Raw genomic sequence first — 22,933 nt, forward strand, 5'->3', positions numbered from 1 at the left:
CGAATTTAGCAAGCCACAGAACACACTGAACTTTCCTCTGTGTACCATCTATGTCTCGACTGGCATGCGCTGACCCACTGCTGCACAGTTCATAGTGCTGTGTCATCACCTGCGTGCGCACACCTTTGCACATCATACTATGGAAACTTGGAGAGCTTTCCTTTTATTTGGTGAAGATTCCACATTTCTATCGTTTTGTTGCTTTCCTGTAACCGGTCAAAAGTGCACCATGACTTTACGGACACACTGTATATTCACACAGTCTCATCTGAATACATATTTGGACATGCACCACTTGCTGCTTTTGCCGCGGTGCCGGTAGATGGTGCATCGTGTCCAGAGGTAAGCATGAGAGAAGAGCCCAGCTGCAGTACAAAGCACCGTGGATGATGCATTTTGGTGGTGTGTCACTACATTGCACCAATGCTAACCGCATTCACGTTGACACTCATCTCGAGATGGTTTACCGAAATTTTCTTAAGGTTGCATGATACCCAACAGTGTACAAAATGACCACTACCTTTTCTTTCTTCTTTGGTTATTTGCATTGCTGCTGGCAGAAAGACTGGAGATGTGCAGGGAAGAAGGCCTCCAGAGGAGAGAGAGGCAGATGGTACTATGGGGGAAGGAGTGACAGGCATCTTGGGGATCGATGACGACAGAATCAGGAGTCAGATTGGGGCGAGAAGGGTGTTGTAAGTGATGGCCAGGGTGATGGCTCCCATCTCTGCGACACAAGTGTCCCTGGTGAGGAGCATGCCATACGTATGCTCCTCACCAGGCGTCGGTGACAATAGATTCATGCCGTCGCATGGGGGTGGGGTAGGGGCTGCATTCACATAGGTGATGGGTGCAACTCTGGTGCCTTCCCTGAATACGTGCATCAGTGCTTGAGAATGGGCGTATGTCATCCTGGTTGGCGGTCAGGGTGCATATTGTAACGCACAGTTGAGTGACGCTACTTTTAATCACTTTACGTTGGGTGAACTTGTGCCCGACAAACAGCTAAGCGAGAGCCTCACTAGAACGTCCACAGTCTTTTTGCCCGAGTCCCACACCTCTTCTTCGTCCCTCGTGTCCCACACTGATGACAGGTTGCTCCGATAGCATGTGCCTTGCGAGCCCATGTTGCCTGCTTCACTGCCGCTATCTTTCGCATGTAGCAGTAAACAACTGGATGGACACAGGAGGCGGCTGGCGCGCGTAATTTGAAATCATCTTGTGCCATTATCCTCCATGCAAGAGGACATTGTCCTGATGCTCATACAGAAGGCGGTGGTTTCTAGACTGTCATGAATTCGCAATGCTTGTAGGCGGAAGCAGTTATTGCCTGTCATAGTATGGTTTCATTCGGACAACATGGACGATTTCTGTTCGATGCCGCCGTCGTGATGAGGTTACTTGACCATCTGGAGCAACTTCATAGTTCAAGGGATTAATTCGGCGAGGTATCCTATACGGGCCAGAATAACGACGAAGAAGCTTCTCGGATAGGCCGCGCATCCGTACGGGAGTCCACACCCATACTTTGTCTCCAGGTGCCTACTGGACGTCTTTTCGTCGCAAGTTGTCTCGGTCCACGTCGGTTTGCTGTTGCTGCTGAATGCGGTGTCGCGCCAGCTGCCGTGCTTCTTCAGCTCTTTGTGTGAAGTCGCTGACGTCATTGTCATTTTCGGAGGTCTCATCTACTGGTAGCATTGCATCTAAGGTTGTGGTGACGGTCCGCCCAAAAGAAAGTTGGAAAGGTGTCATTTCAGTAGACTCCTGCACAGCGGTATTGTACGCGAACGTTGCATACGGTAGTATCCTGTCCCATGTTCGGTGCTCCAAGTCCACGTATATTGACAACATATCAGTTAGCGTTCTGTTGGGTTGTTCATGAATGTCAGTCCATTTGTCTGCAGATGATATGGGGTGGTTTTTCGGTGACTGGTGTGCGTCAGTTTCATAATTGACTGTTTCAAATGGGCAGTAAATATGGTTCCTCGGTCCGTGATGAGAATTTTAGGAGCTCCATGCCGTAGTACTATGTTAGTGACAAAAAAATCAGCTCCTTCACTGGCCGTTCCCTTGACAAGAGACCCTGTCTCGGCATATTGAGTTAGGTAGTCAGTTGCAACTACGATCCAACGCTTTCCTGAAGACGATGAGGGAAAGGGGCCAAGTAAGTCCATTCCCACTTGTGCGAATGGAGTTTCCGGTAGCTGTATTGGTTTTAGGCGACCTGCTGGCTTGAATGGTGGTTCCATGAATACTTTGTTTAGCGCAAAACAACAGACACAAGAAAGACGACAGGACAAGGCGCTACTCTCAACTGACATCATTTTATTGCGTCACTCCTTTATAGACCGCTCAAACTAGAGAAACATGTGCAGTGAGCACCATGTGGTGGAGCCACCAACATCCGATCCCAAGAGCGCACTCATGCGACAGAATCTAAAAAACCAAATTCAGCGCTGTACAAGGTTAAGGAAGGCACACCAATGCACTGTGACACCAATGATTGAATGAAAAATGCTTCCGATAACTCTCGGGCGGTGGTGTCACGGCTATTTTTCAAAATCGTGGTATCACGAAACATGGGTTTGCACTTGCATGTTTTACAATGCTGAGCCAAATGGGAACCTGTGCCTGTTGGTATGGATCGCTCATGTTCTCTAAGGCGCTCGTTAACGCAGCGGCCTGACTGCTCTACATACACTTTGCCACATGACAAGGGAATCTTATAAACCACACCGACGCTGCATTCTACAAACTTCACGTGGTTCTTTTCACAATCAGGTTTTTTACTTGTTTTAGAAATACGGCTGCACAACATTGACAGTTTCTGAGGAGCGGAAAACACTACCGGAATTTGGTATCTAGTGGCGACATTCTTTAGATTGTGAGCCACTCTGTGGCAATACGGCACAACTTCAGGCCTCTTCTTTTGTGTGATGCAGTTACTTTTGTGCCGCTTCCCTTTCAGTTGATGAAGCAATACCTCCGAGACTGACGTCACCACCACACTTGGGTAACCAGCAGCCTGCAGCCTATTTAACTGTGCAATGAAACTCATGTTCGCAGAGTGATGACAAGATTTCATTAAGGAAGATTCTAAACACATCAAAGCAATGGCGCGTTTCACAGTCTTTGAGTGCGCAGACGCGTAAGGTAAAAGTTTCTTACGTGCACGTGGCAAGTACATCCAACAGGCGTGGCCTGTTTGTAAGGATAGCTGCAAATCTAAAAACTGGAGTTTACCGTCCCTAGATAGCTCATGTGTGAAAGTTACACCTTTGCCATTGTCATTGAACAGAGTTAAAATATCAGCTACCGTCACGGAGCATTCGTTGTTAGTGTGTTTTATCACAACAAGAAAATCGTCAACATATCTAAAAATTTGAACCGAGTCATTGTTTAAGGCACTCTTAAGAGCGCGGTCGACAAACGATAAAAAAATATTACAAAGAGCAGGCGCCACACATGAACCGATACACACACCATTTCTCTGGATAAAAAGGTTATTTTCGAACCGGATAAAAGTTGCACTTAAATAAAATTCAAGAAGGGACATGAAACTTTCCGAAGACAACCCGGTCGCGTTGCGAAAATCTACCTCGCCACTTTCTTCGATGCACGTCATCACACTGCGAAATAGCTCATCATGCGGTGTTGAATAGTAAAGATCTTCGACGTCAACAGAAAAAATGTCGGCTACTGAATGGTTGTCTTCCAGAAAGGAAACAACATCGAAAGAATCCTTTATGCCATAAGGATTGTCAATAGTTAAATGCTTCAACTGTTCTTGCAAAAAGCGGCTAACCAAAACCTGCCAACAGTTGTTTTCACTGACTATTGTATGGAAAGGCACATCCGGTTTGTGCGTTTTTGCAGTGAAAAAAATCTCTAGAGCAAGTACCTTGCAAGTAAGTATGGTCTAAACTTGCTGATGGCCCATATCACCGCGAGGCATTCTTTTTCTGTCGCTTAGTAGTTCACCTCAGCCCTCGAAAGTGTTCGACTAGCATACGCAATGACTCGTTTCTCTCCGTTTTGCCACTGAATGAGAACGGCACCGAGGCCTAAATTGCTTGCATGTGTGTGAATATCAGTTTCGGCTTCCTCGTCGAAATGAGAAGACGCTTTTGAAGCTCATTGAAAGCATTCTCCTGCTCATTCAACCAGACGAAAGGCGTGTCTTATTTAGTTAGCTGCGTCAATTGTTCGGCGATCCTCGAAAAATTTTTGACGAAGTGTTTGTAGTAGGCGCAAAGTCCTAAGAATCGCCTAACAGCCTTTTTGTCAGTTGGTTTCGAAAATTTTTCCACTGCCGCAGTCTTCTCTGGGTCCGGGCGAATGCATTCTGAACTGACGACATGGCCGAGGAAAACAAGCTCGCGAAAGCCGAAATGACATTTCTACGGATTTATCGTCAGACCTGCTTATCTAATAGCTTTCATCACAGCCTGCAGTTGTTCTATGTGCTGCTCGAAGGTGGCAGAAAAAACCACGACATCGTCAAGATAGACGAGACAGGATTACCATTTCAGACCAATGCGCACAGTGTCCATAATCCGCTGAAATGTGGCAGGCATGGAACAAAGACCGAATGGGAGCACTTTTAATTCGTAGAGTCCGTCTGGCGTCACAGACGCCGTCTTTTCACGATCTCGTTCGTCCACTTCTATCTGCCAGTAGCTGCTTTTGAGGTCCAGGGAGGAAAAGAATTTGGCATCATGTAGTCTATGTAGAGTGTCACCGATTCTTGGAAGTGGGTACACATGCCGCTTTGTGATGGTGTTCAGCTTTCGGTAATCAATGCAGAAGCGCAAGGTTTGGTCCTTTTTCTTTACAAGTACCACAGGCGAAGCCCATGGACTTGCCAATGGCTGAATTACGTCGTCTTCAAGCATTTTCTTAACTTGACTTCCGATGGCTTCTGTCTTTTTGGTGACACTCGGTAGGGATGCTGGCAAATAGGCCTCACTGATTCGTCGACAATTATTCGATGTTTGGCAATAGATGTTCGCCGGACTTTGGATGACATTGAAAAACATTCGGCGAACTCTCTTACGAGAGTCTCTATTTGCTCCTTTTGTTTGGGCGATAGACCTGGTTTGATGTCGATGGCTGCAAGGACAGATTCCACATCTTGGAAATTCGATGCTGAAGTCTCTGGAATGCTGAAATCTGTAACTTGGACGAAGTTATTAAGGCTGGAAATAACGGTTCCCTTCGCGACATGTTGCACCTAATTTCCAAAATTAGTGAGGAAAACGTTGGCACATCCGCCACGCAGCTGAACAAGGCCTCTCGCCATGCAGATCCCTTTTTCGAGTAGGAGATTGGTGTTGCTGTCTGCAATTCCTTCGTAGTTGCTGAACGCGTCGCTTCTGACTGCGACGGCTACGCTGGATCTCGGAGGAAGCATCACGTCGTCATCGGCAATGTAAAGGGCATCGAATTTTTCTTCAGTGTTGAATGCTGCGACAGCGGGCTTTGTTGAAAAGGAAACACACGATTCCCGCAAGTTGACTACAGCGCCATTATCCTGCAAGAAGTCCATGCCAATAATCAAGTCTCTTGAGCACTCGGAAAGCGCGATAAAGCTGGTGACGTACGTGAAGCCTCATATTTCTATTCTAGCCGTACACTTGCCCGTCGGGTCGATGAGGTGTCCTCCTGCGGTGCGAACTTGTGGCCTTTTCCTAGGAGTCAGCACTTTCTTCAGTTTCCTGGCAAGCTCACTACTTGCTAACGAGTAATTTGCACCTGTATCCACTAACACGTTCACTTTGTAACCGTCAACAAACGCACGTAAATCGGAAGCAACGTCGCTCTTACAGCACTGGTTTCTGAGTCCCTCATTGTCATTCGGAATCAGCGATAGAGGTTCTTCTCTTTTCGCGTCGCCAGCGTCCTTACCTCCCGAGTCCGCTGACTCTAGCTTTCCCGACGCGGGCTCTGTGAACGGCGTCTTGGGGAGCTTGATGATGGGCGGGGGCTTGGTGACCGATGCCTCAACGGCGCTGTTGATCAAGGTTGGTGTCGCTGGTAGGCATATGGGGAGCTTTTACGAGTAGACAGGTACTCTTCGATTTCAAGTGGACATTCACCATTCAGAGGGCAAAGTGCGTTCACCGGAACACCATGAAGCCCTGCCTGGCAATAGTGGCACGTTCTGTACAGGTCAGCATAGACAGGATGATATACACAAGGGATACGTTGGAGGAGAGGCAGTAGCTTGGGCATTGACACATTGAATAGGGTCGATGAAAAGGCCGAGCCCTAACTCCCCCCCCCCCCCCTCGAAATCAAGCAGCATAACCCCCCCCCCCCCCCTTCCCCGACCATGCCACCACTCCTCACACAACCCTAAAGCGCTGCCAAGTCAGTGTTAAGATTAGACTGCTATTTAGCCGTCAACATTTTGTTGCCTTTTTCACTGCTTTTGGATGGCGGTAGTTATCGGAATCTCTTGGAATGTGAAAGCCAGTTTTCTCATAGATTCGGTGCCTTTGCAATTAACTCGAGATGCCTTGAGTTGATCACTATGTATTGCAACTGTCACGTGCATCGCTGTTACTTCATTAGTTCAACCTTCTTTGTTTAGACTCATCCAGGGAGCAGGAAAGGGATTCAGTTTTTAGTCAGTTGATCTGTATGCTCGTGGAACAAGTTGCGGCCAGAGAAAATGCCAGTTACGTTTAACTTTTTCTTTTGCTTCATTATTACCTCGAGTGATGGCTCGTCGCGACGCTGGCAGATCCCCTGAACCATATACCCGCGATGTGGGTTAGATAAGGTGGAAAATAACATAATGCGAAACAGCGTCCATCATCAAACCCTGCAATAACCTTCAAACCCATAAGCAACATGACTATCACCCGTTACCTCGTCTGTTTTTTCCCTAATTGTACAGCTCTTTTCGTACAAAACTGTCAACTGGAAGCAAGAGTTGCAAGGAGTTGAGAAATTAAGCAATCTACTAAGGGAGAGAGCCAAGGCAACAGCGAAACAGGAAGGAAAAGCAAAAATTAACAAATTTTACCATTGTTTATGAAAATATTTATGGATCAACATCTTTCTATTTGAAAACGAAGTAGAGAAAATGCCGGCGGAAGTGGAGAACAATTCTGTGTATTTTGAATGACGCTTCTACAGTTACCACTCGAACTGCCTGACAAAGCCACTTCTCTGCTGTACTTACGTTGGTGTTTTACTAACCTTTCGCGGTGGACGCAGTACCTCTAGAACCGCAGCGTCCTGTGCTCTGCACAGTTGTACGGGACTGGCGGCCACGTATCGTTGCACAACTTCCCGAATAACAATACGAGTCGGTTTTGGTATTTGGTAGAGCAGTAAATGAGGGAACCAAAAGAACTGTGATTGTTCCGTAAATATACATTTATCTATAATTCTTTCAGAGCTAATATAAGAAATGCTACTATAGTCGGATACAACTTTAGTCTGCAGTGAAGCTCCGCTCAAGCCCTAACTGCCAGTCACTGTTCCTCCGCGAGGCTGCAAATAATTCGTACTTCAAACTTTTCCTGTTACCCAAATAAGCTGCAAACCACAAAAATAAAATTATTAGTGCATTTTTATACAGTTTTCATCACCTTATAGTGGAATGGTGAAAGCCTAATTCTTTATTGAACTGAAATAAAATGCTCGCTTCGCTGCAACTATTTATTGTCAAATTTCACTTCAGTTGGCAGTGAAGTTTCATGAGTAAAATGGGCTCAGATGTGAAATGAACTGTACCACAGACTTTTGAAGAGAGAAATGCTCAGACTCCATACACTTTGTCCATGTCTGTTGCGCACCTCACTGCTTCCGCCGATTAAAAGACTCTTCAAGAACAGCGAACTCTTCGGAGCTATCAAGTTCGATGCCATTTTTAAAAGGCCGCATGACGATGATTCTTTTGCTTCTATGATTGGCTGGCGGAGTAACGCAACACTGCGCAGACCGTGTGTCTTGGTTGCTAACTGCTGCTCTTTCTTTTAAGTTTTATTCTACTATAGAAATCTTTATTTTACACTTTCGCTTGTTTACTTCTTCTTGGCAGTGTTCTTCCTGCGTTTCTTTCCTGCATGAGTCCATTTGATGTAGTTCCTTGTTTGCCAAGTAAAGGAAAACCCGCAAAAGTAAAATGAAATAAGGTGTATCTCACAGGTAGGCCTGTGAGATACACCTTATTTCATTTCACTTTTGCAGGTTTACATGTCTTCATGGCAAATGGTGGGTGTTATTCATATTTCTGCTAGCAAAAGTACCCCCCCCCCCCCTTCCGAAAAAGAAATCCTGGGTACATGCCTGCCCCAACCCATGAGGTGAATTGAATTGGCACAGTTGTCCCCGAGGATGGCAGCATAGTCGAAGAGCAAGATGCAGATATACCTGTAGATTTGAGAGCCACAGTACTAGGTGGAGGCCAGATTGTCTAGCATGAGGTCCGGGAGACATTGACAAAATTGAAATGCCTTTTTCAAGTTCAGTGCTAGGATAGGTTGCATATGGGCTGCACTAGTGTTGTTAGCAGGGTTCGTACACCTCGAAATCCTTGAAAACCCTTGAATTTGAATAAAGAAATTTAAGGGCCTTTAAAACTCCTTAAAATAAATGTGCTCCTCGAATTCCTTGAAAACTGGGGTTTGGGCTGACTTTTGAACATTAAAAGGAACAAAATTTGTGTAGGAGCTATGCCATACACACTGTCTGCTGGAAAATAGTCTCAGATTATATTTTGTTTTAAGAGTGTCGCTAATGATTTCAATGCAGCATGTCCACAGCCACCAAGCCACTGACTTGGTGGCTGTGGCTTGTTTAGGCTTGTTTAATCATGATTGCCGTTTAGGAGCTAGACAAAGCCAAATCAAGTTACCAAGCCATGCCACCATATTGTTTTGCTAGTTGGTTCAGGCTACAGCCATCATGGCTCCAGTTTCCAGTCCTAGGCTCTAGAAATGCTTGGCAGGACGTAAGCTCCAGTCATTTGGCGTTAACACGATGAGTATCTTTGGCTGATGTCAGACACTAGTAGCCATCATGTCAGAAGGCGAACGATATCTTTACAATGGGAAAGTCAACTTAGAAAAGTGACCCGAAGACCTTGAAGCGTGTGTCCAACTCAACAGCTGCTTAGGTGCAAGAAACTGCAGCTAAAAAGGAGATTTCACAATGGTTTAGTGCATGAATAAGGTTTGTTTTCCACTTCCTGAATTTTGGCCTTCAGCCTCCTTGAAATCCTTGAATTGTCCTTGATTTTTGAGTCAGAGGTCCTGTACGAGTCATTTGTCGATGACCTCTTTTAGAGCTGCAGGTGGACATGTGCACAGAGATGTGTTGGTGGTAGTCTGTAGGAGATTGGGATAAAGTGTAGGCTCAAGGTGCTGTCTGAGCATTGGAGGACTACATGCTCAAAGAGTTTGCCCACATTTGAGGCCAGTGGGATTGGCCTGAGGTTGTGGCGTGCAAGGGGTTTGCCTAATTTGGAGATCAATGTGATGTTTGCGTGGTGCCATTCATGTGGTAGAGTGCCAGTGATCCTGTGGCCATTGTGAAAGATAGGAAGTTATTGGATGGCTTAGTCATCGAGTTTGCGGAGGAGCTTGTATGGGATGCCCAGGCACTTTGTTGCACTGGACATTGTGTAGGGCCATTTGCACTCCACCTTCAGTGATCTTATCACAGTCAGTGGTTGTGACAGGATCGTAGGGATAATCTGATACTTGAGTTTATAGCAGTGTAATGCCTTTGCAGCTGTTTGAGGTTTGTCCAGCTTTGTGCTGTGCGTAAGCATGCGGATGCTGTTGGTGGGCTGTTTAGTCTTTGTGGGGTCCATGAATGCACAGAGGAGTGACCATTTCTTGGGAGTGCTCAGTGTGCCCTTGAGATGGTCACACAGAGTGTGTTGGTTGTTGGCAGTGATATGCCTCTGTCGTTATTTGGGCTATGTGTAGATTTATTCTCTCATTGTGGCAGCAGCATTTCAATAATTTCATAAAGCCTCTACGTTCATGCCTTTTGCAACAACTCTGTCTCAATTAATTTTCTTAATAGGCAGTTAGCAGAAAAACAGTAAATAGTACAGCAACAATCACAGTGCATCTTTAGCTGTTACCACGAACTTCAATTCCTGAGTGTCGAATAAGAATGCAGCATATTTGTTTGTTGTGCAGGCCAGGCCCATCCGTCCGCCAGGTGAGTCGTGGTCGGAGAACAGAGACGTCACGGACAGCTAGCAACCGGGGCTCGTCTAGTGGCAAGGGCAGCGGAGGAAGTACCATCAAGCGAGGCACCGATACGAAAGCCTCTCGGAAGGAGGACAGCAAGCCACGTAGCAAAGACAAGGATGCTAAAAAGGATGAACCTGCGGGCAAGGTGGGTGCTTGTGGTGGGATCCCCATCCTGTGTGTCTACAGTGTCTGAAGCATTTAAAAGGGTACCGCAGCAGAACCAAGAAGCACCTCTGTCAATGCCGCACCTCTCTTTCACTAAAGGAGTGCAGTGTTGTTATCGAGGTCACAAGTGCCTGAATTGCAGCATTGTGGCTGACATGCTAGACTTGTTTGGAATTTATTCCCAGATGCTGATCAAGAGTGCTGGTTCTACACAAGCCTGCCCTTGAATTTGCACTTGACATCCTCACAGAAGGCAGAGGAAGGAAGACATACATTTCGTGGTTGATTACCCCTGTGCTGTTCCTGATGTGTTTCCTTGCTAAGCTGAAACCAACAATTTTTTTTGGGGGGGGGGCTCCCATGACCAACTGCACTTCTGGCACCAAGAGTTTAATGCGATCAAACACATTTAGTTACCTCTTTACCTACAGTGCCTAGTGGCATTGCAGTGAGGGGAAGACATTATTGATAGATACAAGCAGGTCAAAAGCAATCAAAGCAATTGTGACAAATGGCATACAATTCCAAAATGCAAGAACATCTTCAGGTTTTTGAGCATAGACAAAATGACCACAAAATGAAGGACAAGATGACACACAGAGCGCAAACTACCAACAAAAGTTTATTTTTCCAGAGTACAGTTTTATGCGTTCGCACAAAGCCACCATGTATGCGCAAATAATTACCTCCTAAGAAAAACAAGTTCCTTATTGGAAAGGAACTTATGCACTCAGAACATAATCTCAAAATATTTTCAGCCTCAATGATTTCTCTTTTGAGCTTGTTAGGCATGAAGCATACAATGGTGCAGTGCTGAACAAAGGTTAACATCCACGGGAATTACAATGAATAGCAAGCCACCCATCACCTGCATTATTTACTTTGTTATTGTGTTCTCTAAGTCTATCGTTAAGGCACCTGCATGTCTGGCCATTATATTTCTTACCACAAGAGAGTGGGATACTATAAACAACATTGCTAGTGCAGGGAACGAAGGTCATTTTGTGTTTCTTTTCACACTCCTTTGGTCTCCTATTGTCGTCGTTACTATGGCAGAGCCCAAGAAGTTTCTGAGGGGCTGAATAAAGTACTTTTCTTTTTTATTGTTCTGCTACTTTCTTTTTCAAGTTATGAGAAATCTTGTGGTAATGCGGTATAACAGCTACCTTCTTTGGTTTGTCTGGAGGCTGCTCTGCAGTTGGCAGATGCTGAAGTTTTTTTGAGCAAGGCTTCAGCAACTGAGTTGTCACATGCAAAGGATGCATCCTTTGTTTTATTGCAGTGAAGCTGACTTTTGGTAACCGTCATTATGCAATGCTTCAAACTAGGGATGTGCAAATATCAAATTTTCAATTTCAACACAAATTCAAATAACGGAAGCCAAGTGTGAATCAAATATAATATCTTTGAAATAAGAATACTATTGATTTTGCAATTTGTTTTCACCAACCAGAGATACAAAACATTACGGGGGATGCTTAGAACTTTCTAAGATGTGAAGGCGAAAGCCGAGTTGGATGTCTTCCCCACCCGTGACTAGGGCCTGGTGCGTCGTCACCCTAGTTATGTGGAATGAAGTATACTGCATCAAAACGGCAAGTTGGGCCAGTTGGTTGAGATTCATAGTAAGGTTTGTTACAGCGCAACACAGGACAAGGACAAAAGAAGGTGCAAAATACCGTGTTGTCAGTATAAAGCGTCGGGTCATCATTTTATACCTTCTTTTGTCCTTGTCCTGTGTTTCACTATAACAAACCTTACTATGAATGTGGAATGAAGCTCTGAGCTCATGCGGTGACGTATACAAGGCGCGCAAGTGCATTGCAAGCATGCTGTTGCTATTTACAGAACGTTCTATGGGTGCTGCCGCTGACATTTCCCTCCTCCTCCATTGCCCTTTCTTAGAAGCCTCCCCCAGCACTGCCGTATCCCTTTCCCAGTGCGCTCCATTTTTCTATACCTCACAACATGACTTTGAAGCATGGAGATCTAAGGCAAGAAAAAAAGGAAGTTTATTGCACTGTAACTGGCGCACATCAAAATTATGCTTTGTGCTCATCAAAATTCTCTAGTACAACACTTTTACCCGATGCTATCATAATTGCAGTTATTTAATGTTGTCATGAAAAAGTCGGCGTAGCCAGGCTGATGATGATGATGATGAATGTTGTCATGAAGGAAGGATAGCTGCTTGACATGGTTCGGGGAGCAGCGACATCCTCCTGCATATTGCACAATTTCAGACGGCAAAAAGAGCCCCTCACTAGACACTGATATCAGCAGGTATCTCTTCACAAGTCAAGCTAACAGTGCTTCACCACTCACATGGATCTTCTTCTGTCATAATAAACTACTCATGCAGCTTTCTAGCATTGGTCTGCCCATCAATATAATTAACTTAGTGTGCTCCTACGTCATCAACGGGAAACAGTTTGTCCAGGTTAAAGGCTGCAGCTCTCAAGTTCTGCCCGTAACCTCGGGTGTTCCCCAGGATAGTGTCCTTGGCTCTGCCTTGTTTCTTATCTTCATCAGTGACATTGTTTCATCAGTAGACACGTTTTAAGATGTTTAAAACTTTTTGCATATTACTGCATTCTTTACAAGCCAATTAAAAGTGAAAAGGACCTAGAGTTTGCAGAACAACCTAAATTTTCTCTCTGGTTGGTGTAACACCTGGTTGATGGAATTAAATGTCAGCAAATCAGTCTTTATGCGAATCTCAAATAAAGTTAGTCCATTCACATTTGGGTATACATTAAATAATAATCCCTTAATCGAAGTCGACAAGATTAAATAGTTGGGAGTCACAATTACCAATTGGCTATCATGGGCTAGTCATATTGATGACATTTCTTCATATGCCTCTAGAAGACTGGGTTTTCTTAGACATAAACTAAACACGCCATCGCAGATCCAACTTCTTGCATACAGTACTTTTATTCGACCCCATCTAGAGTATGCATGCGTGGCCTGGGACCCATACTTCAAGAAGGGTGTTTACAAGCCAGAAATGGTTTAAAGGAGAGCAGCATGATTAATCTATAATCACAATCTTTATTCTCCTTCATCACTGATGACGACATCCAACTTTTGGAACAGCACAGAGCTATCACCAGACTCAAATTTCTTTTCTTGCTTCACACTGGGCAGTTTAATATCAATCCTGGCGTATACCTTTCTGCCACTTTTTCCCGGCAGACCTGACATAGTCACAATCATGACCTGACACCATAATTCGCACATACTAACCTTTTCAAACACTCTTTTTATTCTGCGAACCATCAGCGAATGGAACGCACTGCCTTCAAGAGTCTTTTTCAGGACGGGGCTTTCCTGACTTTGAAAAACCCCTGTATCATTTCCAACTTCATTGTTAATAATGCCATACTCTTGTCTATATTATGATAACTCATCAACTAACTTGTGTGCTTTTTCTTTGTGCGCATAAAAGTTATTTTACAGAGTTGTGGAATTCTTGTCTTGAACATATCTTAATTATGGTTTTAGTCTATGCTTGTCTTTTAGTGGTAGTGCTTGCTATATTCTGTTGTTTAACTTGTACAGCTTTGTTCACTATATTCATTGTTTTGCCTGTCCTGCTCAGACTTCGAACTGCTGTATGTATTAAATAAAATAAAAATATCTCTCTACTTGTGTTTGTGGCAGGGAAAGGTGCTGCCACAAGCAAGTGAAAATTGCAGCTGGTTGATGAGTTTATCAGTCTTTCCACAGTGCTGACATGGAGGGAGCCTCTTCAGAAGCTTTCATTGTTGAGGGCATATCTGCGTTCCTTGGTGTTTAAATTTTTCTTGCTTCTTCTAAAGCCAAATTTTTAACCCAGTTTTCTGTTGAAGCATCCCATCCTGGTGGTACTCCACAACTTTAGAGCGAGGGTCCAGAAACATTCACAAGCTTTCTACTTGGTCAAATTTGTACTTTGGTGGTTTGGAAACCATGTTTCTAGGCACTTAGCCAGATTAGTAGCAGACATAGGGGTTTATGCCTAGCGGCTGGTGTTGCCCAGACGCATGAAGAGGCTGAATAGTTTAGGTATTTGAACTGATATCCATAAGCACCAACAGAAGCCCGGTGACAATGCCCCTTTCTTACTTTTGATAGGCTTCACTGCATAAAAAATATTCTTCACCACGATACAACCTGTATGCTTCGTCGCATAACACGGCTGTACTGTGGCTAAGTTGACCTGAAGAAACGACCACCAATTTTCGGGGGTTCAAATATATCAAACATCCACTTTAGACCTTTGCCCTGCTTTCCATACTTCAACGCCATTGGTGAGGAGGACGAAGGCGAAATCAGCGCCATTGCCTGCAGTGTGAATCCATTAAGTGAACAACTCGGCGGTGAACAGCGTGATATTGAATGTCAAAGCAGCTAGGCTTATTGACATCACAAAACAACTGCTGCAATGGGCAGCAGATGGGCATGCAAGAGCGCTGGTTCGAGGCTACGGCAGAATAAAAATGGCGGCAGAGCTGGCTTCAGTTAATGCCGTTTCGGAGCTGGGGTCATGGCAAAAAGTCCGAAAAATTGGACCGCAAAGGGCTTCGGCATCTCAAATTTCAGACATCATTTACATTGGCTCTATTGGGTACCTGGGATGCCATGAAGGTGTCCAAATTATCAGGCACATCCGAAAAATTGGGTGGTTCACTGTAAGTCAGGTGATAAAATTATAAGAATCTGTTATTGTTCTGGGAAAAACTTGATACTTCTGATTGTTCGTTCTTGTGAACAGAGGTGTTAAACTGTTCGTATAATGATGATGAGTAGTTCTAGTTCACTATTGTTGTAGATTCAGAATTTGGTCGAAGGTCATGATGCCATAGCTGGTAAAGTAATTTAGGTCTGGGAAATTTTCTGTGTATTTCAAGAGTGACAGTAGGGTTAACTTGCATGAAGTTGCCAAGATACGAACACTGGTCATAAATGTTATATGCAAAGCAAACAGCAAGTCTTTGAATTATTCCAAGTTTTCTGGCATCCTTATTTTTTGTAAAGGTCCGAAAAAGCACATGCATATTCTACTCATTACCTGATAAATGTATTATAAGCCAGCAATTTAGCATTACAAGAAGAGTTCTTAAACTTATGTCTAAAGAGACCAAGCTTGCAATGCGCAGATGCACATACTCTTACCAATATGCATGGATGAGGTTAGCTGGAAAAAAATTGTAACACCAAGGTACTTAAAGCTGTCAGTGTCAGAGACTACGTTGTCATAGATGTGGTATTGACACTGAGAGTACCGTATTTGATCGCACTTCCTTGTCAAAAAGATTGACACAAATTCAGGGGTGCGATCATTATGCAGGTTAAATTTCCCACGAAAAAAAAAAAATTTTTTTCATACCGCATTCGCTGCGAGATGACAGCAGGTCAACAAACAGGCGGCTGCCGCTGTAACAGTGCAGGACACCAACACAAAAATGGTGGGCGGCGAAGCAAGCCAAACGTGCTAAACGGGATTTTTTTTTTCTTCTCGTGAGTACATTACATGCGTTGAAATAGTTTCTTCCATATTGGTAATAAATAATATCATTAATATTGGCAAGTTTGTAGCAATAATGTAGCCATGTCCACTTTGAGGGGACAAAAACAGAGATGGGTGCGCTTAGCTGCCAGCGACATGGTGGGCATGCTGCAAAACCTGCGGCATTTGTCTTCACCACTATCCTAATACTGCACATTTCCGCTAAGGGTGGGCGAATATCTTAGCTGTGTTACAAGCGTCGGCGTAGGGATAGGGTACACTTTTAACGTATAGTGTAATCGTTAATCAAAAGACTAGCACAAATAACAGGGACACAGACAGAGAAGATGACAGGACGAGCGCTAATTAGCGCTCGTCCTGTCATCTGTCCTGTCATATCACTGGGGCAAGTTCGGGTGGTTATCACTATGTGGGAAAGAAAAAAATCGAATTTTGAGGACAAATCTCAGGGGTGTGATCATTACACAAGTAAATATGGTACTTTTTTATTGGTTCTGCGCAAAAAAAAATTTTTTTCATATTAAGTTTCATTCCCAAAAGTTGGCTCCAATCTAATACAGCATTAGGACTATTAAAGGAGAATTGTCGGCAGCATAAGTAAAATAGGCTTAAACGTTAGACATTCCATGAACAGCTAAATGAAACCGTTTTCTTTTATGCATGTGGGTAGAAGCACCTCCATTGGCAACAACGAAATCATGATCTCCTTTGATGTAAAGTTGATGTTTACATGTGTGCCTATTGACTTTGCGGTCGAGTCCTGCAGGAAACTTCTCGAAGCTGACTTTTCTTTGCCCGAACGCATGCCATCTGAAACCCAAAATGTTTGCCGCCTTCTAAAATTTTGTCTTGAGAATTAAGATTAAATTATGGGGCTTTACATGCCAAAACCATTTTCTGATTATGAGGCACGCCGTAGTGGAGGACTCCGGAAATTTCGACCACCTGAGGTTCTTTAACCCTTTGAGGGTCGAATTATTTTGAAAAAAACTTTCCCAGGTGGTCAAATTACTTTATGGCGGATCTTGAATGTACAAAATGTATAAAGTCGGGAATAAATAGTAAAAAAAAATTGGGAACAGTATTTCGGTGTCGGCATCACTCAGAACTGCAATATGTTCAGTAGTATTTCAGAGTGTGGTACTCCTTAAAACACGGTTCTACGCACAGCGCCTTATCGCAGTCTGCACACCTAAAATTCATGTATGTTCTCCTCTTGGAGTGACGAGTTGTGTTGGCGCACACATGACATCTGTGCCTGCGGCTGCCTTGGGCAGAGGTCTGAGGCACCTCCTCGCGTAAGCGCGTTGCCACAGAGAGCGAGAATACCTCGTGCGTGGCGGTGATAGACAAACTAAGAGCAGCGCCAATCAAGATAGAAATCAACTTCAGCCGCCCCTGTGAGAGCCTGCCGACAAAGAGAAAAATCACGTTTCGCGCGCCTCCATTGCAATCACGCGGCGGAACCGAAGCCGCGAAAGCGCGTTGCCGCTGAGAGCGAGAATACCTCGCAAACGGCGGTGATAAGCTAAGAGCAGCGCCAATCAAGATAGAAATCAACTTCCACTGCCCCTGCAAGAGAGTGCCGACAAACAGAAAAATGACGTTTCACGCGCCTCCGTTGCGATCACGCGGCGAAACCGAAACCGCAAAAGGAGTGTTGCCGCAGTCTGCGCGACGTGCTCAGGCTAGAAATCAGTTCTGTTTATCTCCCCAAGAAGGTAGCGCAAATTTCAAATGCTTCTTGTAAGTCCTGAGAGGTGGCAGCACATCCAAGTGAGCACGGATCGTCATTATGGCGCGAAATTTCAAACGGAGGTTCGAAACCGTACCCGTACGGCAAAGACCTTGCGGGACAGAAAACCGCCGCTGTACATGTACGGCGAAAACCTTCAAAGGGTTAACGTGCACCTAAATCTAAGCACACAGGTGTTTTCGCATTTCGCCCCCATCGAAATGCGGCCGCTGTGGCCGAGATTCAATCCCACGACCTCGTGCTCAGCAGCCCAACACCATAGCCACTGAGCAACCATGGCGGGTTGCCTTGAGAATACGTACTTCATCTCTAACAAGGAGTATTACAAGAAGGTATTTGGCACAGCGATAGGTGCATCTGTGTCCATCATTTGCATCAACATTGCTCTGGAGGATCTGGAAAGTGCTTCCTCGTCTTCCTTCGGGATGCGACCAAAGCTCTTTCTAAGATACATGGACAACTGCTTCTATGTTATCCGATGCCGGCATGCAACACATTTCCTCGAGCACCTAAATTCCTTCAAGCTGAGCATACAGTTCACAGCTGAAGAGGAAACCAATGGGCGCATTTCCTTCATGTCCTTGTAGAGAGAACTTCAAGCGGCTTCAGGACTAGTGTGTACAGAAAGCCAATGCACATTGGAAAGTACCTGGGCTTTGACTCGACGCATCCAATTGGGCAAAAGTGTTCCGTTGCAGCAGCACTCTTTTTCCGGGCGTTCTGCATCTGCTCCAGCCCCGTGAAACATAGGCAAGAGCTGCAGGTTTTGAAAAGGGACATGTTAAACGTTGGTTACCCTCCACAACTGCGTCAGCAGGCGTTTGGTGTGTTGCGACACCATGCACCCGAGCACATGAGGGTTGGACCCTCCTGCGTTCAACCGTGCGTCACTTAGCTGTCTCTGGGGAAAAGGGGATCCTGGGGGTTGAGTCGATGCTGAGTGTTAGGACCTTTAAGGCCCCTCGGTGGAGGCAACACACCCCTTTGGCCTCAGCTTCACATAGACTGCACCCCCGGACTGACCCACCCGGGGGAAATCGGTAGTTGCCTTTTTCTGTCTCTCTCACCCTCCAACGTTCGTCTTTCTCTCACTTTCCATCTTTCCCGTCTTCTTCTGGCTTCCTCTTACTTCCAATTTTTCCAGGCAGCAAAGGTTAACCTTGTGTGAATAGCCAACCTAGGTTATGTCACATTTGGTTATAGCGGTAATGTATGGCTGGCATTTGTAGGACCTGGTTTTACAGGCCCTGCAGCGTCCCCTTGTAGGGCTCCACGGCGGGTGGCTGATGTTACTGCCGAAAATTAAGCATCTATGGCAACCTGTTTCCCCCCACTCCCTGATCCCCCTCAGAAACGAGGGCGCACCGAAGATGTTTTTTAATTTTTGGCAACAAGTCGCAAAATTTTCCCAGATTCCATGTCATCCATTCTGAAAAACCTGAAAAGACCATGAGAATGATCTCAGCCTTCCTCATTTCAAAATGTCTCACCAAAGCTCTTGGTGCAGGATACAAAGCATCAAAAATGGCTAGCAGTGATGTCCTTTTGGAATTCTGCTATCCGAAACAGCTTGAAAATCTTCCTAAACTAGTGTAATTTGGGGAAATCCCAGTGGCAATATTCCCACACCGAACTATGAAGACCAGCCATGGTGTTGTCTCCGATGGGGACCTGATGGAGTTGACAGAAACTGAACTGTTGGAAGGCTGGAGTGACCAAAACGTAATCAATGTTAAAAGACTTATGCTAGGGCGCGACAGTAAAGAGATAAAAACCAAGCATCTAGTACTCACTTTTTGTTCAAGCATCCTGCCTGAGACACTCGAGGCCAGCTATATGTAAAGCTACAGGTCAGGCCGTATGTTCCAAATCCTCTTCCCTGCTTCAAATACCAGCATTTTGGCCACAGTTCCCAGAACTGCTGAAGCCGGCAGACATGTGCAAAATGTAATTCTGATGACCATGCCTGTGAAGCATGCGAAAGCACTGCGTGAAGTGTGATGGCGAGCATGCCGCATACTCACAGTCATGCCCGTCTTGGAAAAAGGAAATAGTCACAATCAAAGTAACAGAAAATATAATGTTTAAAGAGGCTCATAGGCGGGTGGTATACCTGCCAACGAACAGCTTTGCCGAAGTGGTGTGTCAGGGGGTGGTGCCACAATGACTCCTGGTGGCTGTCCAGCCCACACGCCATGCGCCGGCAGTGATGCCATTTTGGCATCACCTTGGCGGCTGCAGCTTGCGCTGTTCCGTCACTCCAGCAGAAGGGGCCATCAACCTCCGGGCTGGTGGCCTCCAAGGCCTCTTCCAACGTGTTGAGGCCTTCACATCAAGCACAGCTCTTGCAAGAGCACGTGTCCAGTGTCTCGCAAGAGGCGATGGACACAACCACCAATCAAACAGTGCCACCAGCGCCTAAGGAGAGGCTAATTTCTCGGGATTGCTCCAAAAAAGACAAAGCTCGCATCACAGCGCCTGAAAAAAGGCCCGTGAGCTAATATTCGTCTCTTAAACATACAGCACAAAAGCACTTTTATCATAATGGAGACACAAATACTACTATGGAATGTGTGGGATTCTCACCCCCATACTCTTGGGACAAAGTAACGACAACACAGTAGTGCAAACAATCACAAGGGCATTTATTGCACCTTTCATAGCTCAATGCCTGCTAGCTGAGTTGCTATCCACAAAACATGCTGATAGGCGCTCGACAAATCACAGAAGTCCGACTCGCCGCGACCGGATAGCGAGCGAATATGTTCGCCCCATGCTGGATCCCAACGTCTGGTCGTTCATGTGTACAGTCACGCGAACGGTGGCGCGTTCGAAGGATGCCACACGAGACAGTCTCACAGAAGCATGGATCAGCACACGCGCAGAAGGTCCGCTCCACTTGCCGACCCGCAGCCCAAGAGGACGAGCCTTCTCCTTTACGCGCCCAAGTAACCCCGCCGTGAGGCGACGTTAGCAGTTCAGCACTCGCGCCATCTCTCGTACTGTGCTTCAACCATACCGACCGCTGCGGGCCCCAGGCCACGTGGCGAAGCCGGATTACAGGAGACTTGAGCTATGCGGGGAAAACAACATATCAGGGGATGCGTGAGAGTTGCGCATCCCCACAAATGTTAGAGGACTCATTCATAACCTCGATGATATGAGAGAACTCCTACACAAACATAACGCAAAGTTGCTGTGTCTTCAAGAGACACATCTGAAACCTACGAACACAAATTTTCTATGAAATTACACCATCTTCTGAAAAGATTGTGACGAGGCTGATGCCTCCGGCAGTGTAGCAATAGTAGCCGACAAGTCTGTAGCATGCCGACACTTCCTTACAGGCGCCCCTTGAGGCAGTGCCAGTTCGGGCCATTCTTTTTAATAAGTTGGTCACTGTATGTGCTATTTATATATCCCCGAACCATCATCTGGAAAAAACAGTCTTTTATAACTTCATTGATCAGCTTCCCATGCCTTTCATACTCATGGGAGATATTAACGTTCATAACATGATGTGGGGAGATTTGCGATGCGACGCAAGAGGTCGACTCATTGAAAACTTTCTTTTAAGCCCCGGTGTGTGCCTCTTCTATAAGAAGGAACCAACTTATTATAATCCTTACCATTATTCATATTCGTCATTAGACCTGTCGATCAGCTCTCCTTCTATCTTTTCTGATTTAGTATGGCGTGTAATTAAAAATCCATTTGGAAGTGATCACTTTCCAGTTACGCTGAACTTGGTAACCCAACATGGTTCCCCTCCACATGTCCCATGCTGGAAACTCGCCTCTGCTGACTGGGAAGCTTTTAAGGAATCCACCTACTTGTCACAGGATTTTATAAATAATTTTACTATAGATCATGCTGATCATTCTTTAAAGCTTTTATCATTGACACCACTGAAAAATTCATTCCTCAATTAAGTGGCACTTCATTCAATAGACGGGTCCTCTGATGGAATGACGATTGTAGAGAGGCACGAAAAAGACAAAATAAAGCTTCGGGCAAACTATGTGAATGTCCTACAGCCGAAAATCTAATGCAATTTAAACAGGTTAAATCCCAGGGAAGAAATGGGTGTCCCAATTCTCGAACATCGCCTAATGCCTCCAGCTAAGCTATTACTGCCCTGGGAGTGGCAGGTGATAGAATGTGATTTATCCTTTGTAGAGGTCACAAAGCGCGCTCCTGAGCTCGAGATCCCTATGCATTTCCGTGAACTTCAATTGAAGTACTCCTGCTCCGAATTCTACACAGATGCGTCAAAATCACATGCTGGCATATCTTATGCTGCTTTTGGTCCCTCTTTTTTTAAAATCTGATGTATTGAACCCCCTAACAAGTATCTTAACTGCAGAAGCCTATCTCGCGAAAACTGCAAGTAGCATAGAATTCAACTTCCATGTGATATTGCGGGATGCCTGAATGGCACGCCACTTGACCAAAATGAAGCTGCAGTGGCAAATCCATCCCTCTGTCTTGGCTCGGTATCGTCGTCCGTCAGGCACCATTTTACTTACCGACGGCAGCAAAGGGTGGTGATGGTGTATGCAATGTCGCATCTCCCTCGGTTGGGTGGCGGGAGATTTACATTTACAGATTTACATGAGAGCTCACTGGCAAAAATTTACTGTTACGTAGATGTATTTTAATCCAAACAGTCTCGCATGTCTCTACAGGAATATGAATTTTTCGGAAATGAATTGCTTGATTCACGTGAATAAAAACACCTCCACCCTTAGAATCGCTATCTTTTCGATAAGCCACTTTATTTGCAGCAAAAACTTCCTTATCACTTATGTCTCTGGACAACCACGACTCCTAACTGAGGAACACAGATGGTTTAGTCATTTCAATGAGGTTTGAGAGCAAGGGGTCAGGGGTCATTTATCTAGTGTTTAATACTTCTGCGATTTACTACCACGAAAGATAAGCAAGATTTGTATGATTCACTCTGTCATGTTGTGCTCTTTACACGCCCCTGTATTTCATCATAGATAAATAGAACCTCGTTAATATGTTATGGCTAAAGGTCTGACAAAAAAACTTACTAAACAGGAAAACGTACTAACCAAAGTCAGCAAAAAATTTGGCAGGCTCAACTCTAGTTGACTTCTATCTAATGGGTAGCATTACATGAATTGTTTTAGCATGATACACCGACGCATGCTAAGCTATTCGGGTCTGTTGCGGTCCAAAACTTGCATTATTTTTGTCGCTTAAGCAAGCTTACGTTTGCGCTCCTAGAATTTGGCCTAGGAA

General features: G+C 45.1%; 1 protein-coding gene across 5 annotated transcripts in view; it reads left to right on the plus strand.

Annotated features, from left to right (window-relative positions):
- The window catches only part of Kat60 (katanin p60), a 131,329-nt gene that overhangs the window by 40,318 nt on the left and 68,078 nt on the right, over window positions 1-22,933 (plus strand). For all 5 annotated transcript variants that reach the window (XR_008610291.2, XM_055065740.2, XM_055065741.2 and 2 more), the window contains exon 4: window positions 10,170-10,371. Coding sequence is in view for 4 of the 5 variants with exons in the window: in XM_055065740.2 (XP_054921715.1) it covers window positions 10,170-10,371 (202 nt within the window). In the remaining variant the exon portion in view is untranslated. The remainder of the gene's footprint in view (window positions 1-10,169; window positions 10,372-22,933) is intronic.

Source organism: Dermacentor andersoni, chromosome 6, assembly GCF_023375885.2.
Source record: "Dermacentor andersoni chromosome 6, qqDerAnde1_hic_scaffold, whole genome shotgun sequence".
Lineage (NCBI taxonomy): Eukaryota > Metazoa > Arthropoda > Arachnida > Ixodida > Ixodidae > Dermacentor > Dermacentor andersoni.